The following is a 7,093-nucleotide window of genomic DNA, read 5'->3' on the forward strand; positions in this document are numbered from 1 at the left end:
TGGGCAATCCAACCACAAAATTCTTTAAAATTGAACATAAAGATTTGAATACTTTTGGGCCTGGCTACCCATGCCCAAAACCGAATTGATATTTTTGAATTAAAATATATTTATGTATTTATAATATACCATGGTGATGTCTATATAAAAATAATAAATTCTAAAAAAATTCAATTTATTCATAAACGTATACTAAGGTGATCACTTTCATAGTAGGATCCAGCAATCCTACTAAAAGTGTGGTGAGAACGCCACTAACTAAAAACGGGAGTCCTGGAGTCTCTTGATCTCTGTCAGTAGAGTTCATAATGAGCGCATGCAATAAATGATTAAAGATCAAGCAATCCTCTCTACCTTCAGAGCTACAAAAGCTCAATTCGGTTACGAGAGGGAGCTTGGAGCTCCTGAACTCATCTAGCACGAGCTATTTTACCATTTGGGGCCTCTTCGTGAAAGATGCCAGCTCTTCTACGAACCAAGGACTCCAAATAGCTCCTTAATCTTACGAAAGGGAGCTTTTGGAGGCTCCTGAGTCTTCATCAACAGAGTCCCAGATGGTAAATGTCCTTATGCTGAATGAAAGATGCGAAGCACATCTTCGAACCAGGAAGCTTCAAAGCCCTAATTCACTTACGCAAGGGAGCTCTGAAGCTCTGAAACTCTTTACTATAAAATAAGGAACAGTTTTCTCTGAGGTTTCATTCAAAATTCTAAGACTTCAGAAGAAAGCTGTCCTATCAATGTATATCTTACGCTCTCAATGGACTACAAGTGGTAACAATTTTAAGGAAGGCAGAGATTATCTGAGGCCTGTCAATCAAAGTGAGGGACCTTCGGATATCTCTACTTACAGTAGTCAAATAACTTTTTTCTCATTATTTAGAACAAAAAAGAACAAGAGTTGGAGTACTTTAAGGCAAGATTCTTTCCGATCTCTCAGTTCGAAAAGGAGACTTCGGAAGACCTGCCAAATTCCCTTGAAGCCAATATCCTGTGGAACTGAGCTAGGAACCAGGGAAGAAGTAGCAATTACTATAGAGCACGAATGGTAATCTCGGAAATGCTTATATCGCCCCAAAGCACATATGTTACAGAAGTCTAACTCATATATACAAGAAGTTCAGGCTGAATAGATATTGTGCATATGGTTTGCAAGAAACTCTCATGAATATTTAAAATTCATGTATCAAAAAGGTGACACTTTGGTGTATCGTCCATCCCAAGGGATGCATAACAAATCACATCACCTTGGGATCTATACACGCAAGTTGCCTGGAAAGCCCCACTTCCTTTTTTTTTTTTTTTGATTATGAATCACCACTACATAAATGATCTCTTTGGAAGTAAATTTCAATCAAGAAAGTGTTGAACTTTGATCTTCTAACCACAAAACAGTACACCAACAACCTCCTGTATGATAAATTAATTAATAATCTAATAAAATATGTTTAATGAGAGTTTTTTTTTTGCGAAAATGAATATTCTAATGAACACTTCTGTTTATCATTTTTTACATAATTTCACTTGATCCGTACTATTGTTTTTTATTCAACCTCATTGTCTTTTAAAATTAACCCTTTTCTTATTCCGTCGTTAATAATATATGCCCTGTGTCAATGAAAAGTAATCAGCCAACATTTAAACAAGCAAGTGATAACAATTAATTCTTTCATTCAAATCCAATTCTAGAAACTAACATCCGAAAAAATATTATATCCTATTAATGCAATGCAATCACGGGAATTGAACGTGTTTTTGTGGTGTTGACCAAAATCGTTTCAAAGTTGATGAATTTCTTCTGCTATATGGTAAACTATTGATCCGTAATCCATTAAGGATTGCGGATATAGCTGAAACTTTTCCCTGCATTATTATCTTATCTAAGAATGAATAATCTCGCTGGAAAGTTACTAAAAATATCAATCTAGTAAAATGTCAGTAATGATTTTGCTGAAATCAGACGTAAAGAAATCAGTTTTTTCCACCACGACAAATCAATTTCGGATATTTATCAAAACAATAATAAAGCTCCAATAAAAAAGAATTTCATATTTTTTTCAAAATGAAGTTTCATGACAAACAAAGCATGATTTTCTATTTTATTTGAAGTATGGGTGGTTGAGAGCCTGATCTTTGTAATAATCTTCTTTCCGATCAATGGTCAAAAGTTTCTTTCATTAAATCAACGAGTTGATCCGTCACAAAGGTCAACGGCAGTACTTAATGAAGTAACTTTTCCCAAGTCTCGTTGTTTCTCTGCGCATGTCTCTTTCTAGAATTCTCTTTCTGGCTCTATAATCAAGTTATACGCGAGGTCAAAAGATATCACCTCCAATATCCTCGACATGTGTTATGAACTTCAGAACTTCGTTTGGCCTTCCAAGGAACTGACCATCTGTTAAAATGTCGAAGAAATAAAGTACAATCGCCCAGCAATCACCACCAGTAACCATAGGCTCTGGTATCCAGTAGCCTTTCGGGGGATCTGACAGCCCTAGAACCTGCTTTTGGAGACACTTGAAGTCTGTAATATACAGTTCCGTACATCCCCACATCGATCAATTTGAGATCTGAGAAGTCTTCTGTAATGCATAAATATGTTCGCTAATTTAATATCAGTGACAATTCCTTTCTTTATGAGCCCTTCATTTGTCGCAATTATTAAATATTTTTAACACTGTCTTTCCCGTTTATGAGGAAGTTAGGTAGTTCCAAAAGAAATTCATCAAATATCGAGAGATTTAACGAGCTCAAATACTAACACGGTTTTTCGTCATGATCACTCAAATATATTGAATAATTGTGAGGCAAATTTTCTTAATCTGTCAAAAAGCTGAACTTCTTTGAGATAAGGTGGCTTTGATCACACGCTCAAGTGACCTTTATTGCTGCTTGGAATTTTTGTCTTTGGTAAATAATCCTCATATACTTCTGAGAAATGAACCTTGTCCAAGCTTTTTGAGAACTAATGGAGTGGAATCATCAGGCAATCTGTCCGGTATCTTCCTGGCCCGGAATGTGACTTGATGACTCCATTCAATGATTCTGAAGACAAATAGTGTCTAAGATTTCATTTGAAAAAAGACAACTCGTTGAATTTATATCAGGAACAAAAAGAAATCATAAAGTATGACACCTTGAACAAATTCAAAGAGCCTATGGAAAAAAGTTCAAAATCGTTTTTATTTTGAGGCCGAAATTCAGGATATCCTCATTTTACATTAATAAAACAAAAGAGCACACATTTAAAGTATTTTGAGTAGAATAAACATCCAATGTATAAATAACAATAAAGCCATTGGGTTAATAGTTTAAGGAAAATTTAAAAATTGTTTCGCACTGATTTCAACCTAAAAACCTAGAAAATTTTATTCGCTAGCTTAGCAGCAGCCGTGGCAAGCATAGCACATCGCAAACTACGCTTGGAAGCCTGGCAAGTTGGCAACCCTTTGAGTGGATACATCATACTGCTACCTGGCAGAATGGGCCGGCTTCGAAGGATGTTGTGCATGAATTTTTCCTTGAGCTTCTTGTCGACCTCTCGGAGACCATACTGCGAGGCGGACGCTGTTTCTGGGCATTTCGGAAGACTGAGACAGAAACACACCGGCGTTGGCTGCCTTGCCTGGGCCGTAGTAGATTGTTTCTCCTTCATGTAGAGCTCGATTTCTGCGTTTGTTGAATGCGAATGTAGCACCATTCGCGAGGAGCCTTGAACACCGTTCTTGACCATGTTGGAACAGTGCTCTGGGAGAATTTCGTTCTGTGAGCAACATGGAAGACAAACCATCTCGCATGGAAACTTTCGCAGCCCAGAATGAGCTTGCCATCGATGTACTTCGTAGCCCTTGAGGTCTGGGAAAGTTCTGAAATCTTCTGATCTGACGAGCAACGTTCTTTGAATGTGCATACACATCAAAGATGCTCCTTTGTCAATACTCATCCTTGAAGATGAGAGCGCCCGTGTGAGTCTGAGCATGAAGACTGGGAATTGCGCGACTGCATGAGCTTCTGGCAGCAGTAACTGTGCGACGTTGCCGGAGCCCGGAAACCATGGCACAGCATGCCCTTGATCTCTTCGCCCTTAGCACGGAGCATTTCTTGTGAACGAAGTAGACAAGACCGTAGCCTGTAGCTTCTGGAGGATCAGTGAGCCACCGAATGAGATGCACTTGCCTGGCAGGAAGCCCTCGGAAGAACGTCTGGAGCGCTTGTACTAGGCCCGAACATGTAGCCGATTTCACGAGCACCAACACCGATATCAGACCTGCTGGACATCTGTGTTGCCGCCGATTTGGGCGTGAAAGTTCGAGCATAAATGACGTCGGACAGAAATCTATGACTGTCGCCATCATCTTCTGCCGCTGGGTCGGAAATCGGAACCAACCCATTTTTTTTTTCCTTGCCACACCCATTGGGAAGTGTTGTAAGTGAGTTCTTGAAGACTGCTCGCAGCCGAGGAACTTAAGGATGGAAAGGTTAACGTTGCCAACGGAAGCGGCAGCCGCTTGTATGGGCCGATAGCGCCTGTTTGAATTGACACGGAAACCACGGTTGACATCATTCTCGCCCTTGTCGTTGACACCATGAACACGAAACATATAACACGCTCTGCTCAAGTAAGAGCTGGGAGGATCAGCTTTCTGTACTTTGGTTCTTCTCCGATGGATTGGACGAAGGATGTGAGAAACTTCTGTGACTGCTTGGATGAATTCCTTCTGATCTGGATCGCGTGCCGGCGAACGATCCTCAAGTGTTTCTGGACTGCTTCCATTGACTTAAAATGAAGTGTTATTCAAGACCAATTACCTTTACATTCAATTGGTTTTATCAGAAGAAAACGACCTGTTGATTCTCAAAATTGTAAATGCACGCATGAGTATACCTCAACATAAACTTTTACATCACACTCCTTTATTGTATTTTACTAATTGAATTACAAAAGATCTTTTTTCAACATTCGTTTTTTTAACCTCACATCACTTCTTATTGTTTTTTAGATAAAACAGTTCTAAAAATAATCAGTTGTCTTCTAATATAATAAAATGGATAAAATTCAAACATAAATTTTCTCCGACATTGAGAGTAATGTAAACCTCTTGATATGAAAGGTCTCCTCATCTTTTCATACATTATATCCCCCCCCCCTTTTTAATTTTATTTTTTTAATAATTAAAATTGTGAAATACAATGATTGATCCTTTCAATTTATACATTGCTAAAACTGACGCGCTTAGACATTATTCGCTTCGATACTCGGGTGCATACTCCCCAACTAAACATATCAACCATGGATAAATCAATGAGAGTTTGCATAATTCATTAGTCGTTCTCGTCTTACCCATAGTAGGAGCTTATCTGCCTATAAATATGGCAACATCATGAATAGAATACTAAATATCAAACAGTATGAAACATTTCCCTAAAACAAAGAATTTTGAGAAATCTCTTCAGAATTGCAAATACTAATAACTACAACCAGCTAATTTATCCATGTATCTTGTTTACAATTGTTCACCTCATAAAGTTGTTGTTACTCAATTTTTTTTGTATTGTTTTTATTAAATCCTCAGATCGCTTAACCGATTCCAAAACGGAACAACTTCTTATTTCTCATTTTTATATTATCAATAACATTTATTTCCCCTTTTTATCCAATTTTTTACAGTTCTCCATAAATATGACGTGAAACTAATCCACAGGATTATCCATTATTATCAAATTTACTTCTATCCCATTTGAAATCAATGACGACAACTTGATAAGTACTTTTCAAATTTTGAATTTTTCATATAGTAATTATATATTGAATAACAGACTAAATATCCCATTAAGCTGATAAAATAATTCAAATGGCTATATCAAATACAATTGATTAAAGGCAAAATAAATCTTGATATATTTCAGTTTCTTAAACATTTGAAAATGCAACAATGAAAGTATTACTTTAACCAAATAAGAGCACCACCCCGATTTAATAGAGATGATCTATAATTAGTAATTTTTTTTTTTGAATTTGATTAACACTTGAAAGGGTAACAAATGAAAGGATTACTTTTAACCAAATCATTGCCAAGTCAACGATACTGAGAAGCGAATTGAAAAAAATGAATATGAAAATTTGAGAAAGGAAAGGACTTCTTCTTAAGTTTTGATAGTAATCGCAGAAAAAATTAAAAAGAAAACTCAAATAAATTTATCAGTTTCCACTTTTGGAGTTGACTGCATTAACTTTAGTTAGTTGATACTTTGGATGCTTTGCTGTTAGACCAACCTGAAAAATAATGCTGAAACTCTATTCTGTTTCCTATAATAGAATTTTAGTTTTATGATAAAGTGACAAAATGAAGTAATAACAATCATATATGAGTATATATTAATATAATGTTATTTAATGTTATACGCATGTAAACAAGAAATAATCCCACATTTCTTTATTGTATTTTTGATCTCAATATAACCGAGTGGGCAGTTTATTTCCATATTTTGTTTTGGCTTTAACATCGTCAACCATGGCAAAACTAGAATTTCCAATGCTTCTTTGCTATTATTAAATATGCTTGCATAATGAAGGGGAGTTTCGCCTTTCATTAATTGGGAATGTCAATTTTTTGCTCCATGTGAAAATAAGAATTTCAAACAATTTTTACACAATTATTTTTGCTGCGATGTGCAAGAGCTTGGTTTGGTTTAGACAAATTATCCTTGTGCTTTGATATTTGCCCCTTTGAAATAAGTACTTTCCGCTGCTTCCTGATTTTATATTCTAATTGCAAGATGAAGTTGCTGTCTTGCTTGTATTTATCTCCCTCAAAACATCCTGCTCCATGTGACAATAAAGCCAAGTGATTATTTTTCCATGCAATATTCGGCAGACATAATGAAGAACTGTTTCAATACCTTGAAATTGTTATCAATCTTTGCCCCGTTTTGAAAGTGAAATATTTGCACAAAGTGCTGCTGGACTGATTAAAATCGAGTGATTCAACAAAACCTTTGTTGAAAATCCTTTATGGAATCCATGTAAACAATGAATGCAAGAATGTTCAGAATACCAGGAACATTCAATAATGCGGAATTTTTCATTGCGATA

The 7,093-nt window shown here is 36.3% G+C and overlaps 1 protein-coding gene across 1 annotated transcript, besides 1 other annotated feature; it reads right to left on the reverse strand.

The window, feature by feature from the left end:
- Nucleotides 1-498: 498 nt before the first annotated feature.
- Nucleotides 499-644: a mobile genetic element.
- Nucleotides 645-3,358: 2,714 nt separating this feature from the next.
- On the reverse strand, nucleotides 3,359-3,910 carry TVAGG3_0355320 (glutamate dehydrogenase [NAD(P)+] protein; the record flags this gene model as incomplete). Its single annotated transcript, XM_051231266.1, has 1 exon — nucleotides 3,359-3,910. One exon carries the CDS (start codon nucleotides 3,908-3,910, stop codon nucleotides 3,359-3,361), a length of 552 nt encoding a protein of 183 aa, XP_051100996.1.
- Between the last annotated feature and the right edge of the window lie 3,183 nt (nucleotides 3,911-7,093).

This window comes from Trichomonas vaginalis, chromosome V (genome assembly GCF_026262505.1).
Source record: "Trichomonas vaginalis G3 chromosome V, whole genome shotgun sequence".
In the NCBI taxonomy this organism is placed as follows: domain Eukaryota; phylum Parabasalia; order Trichomonadida; family Trichomonadidae; genus Trichomonas; species Trichomonas vaginalis.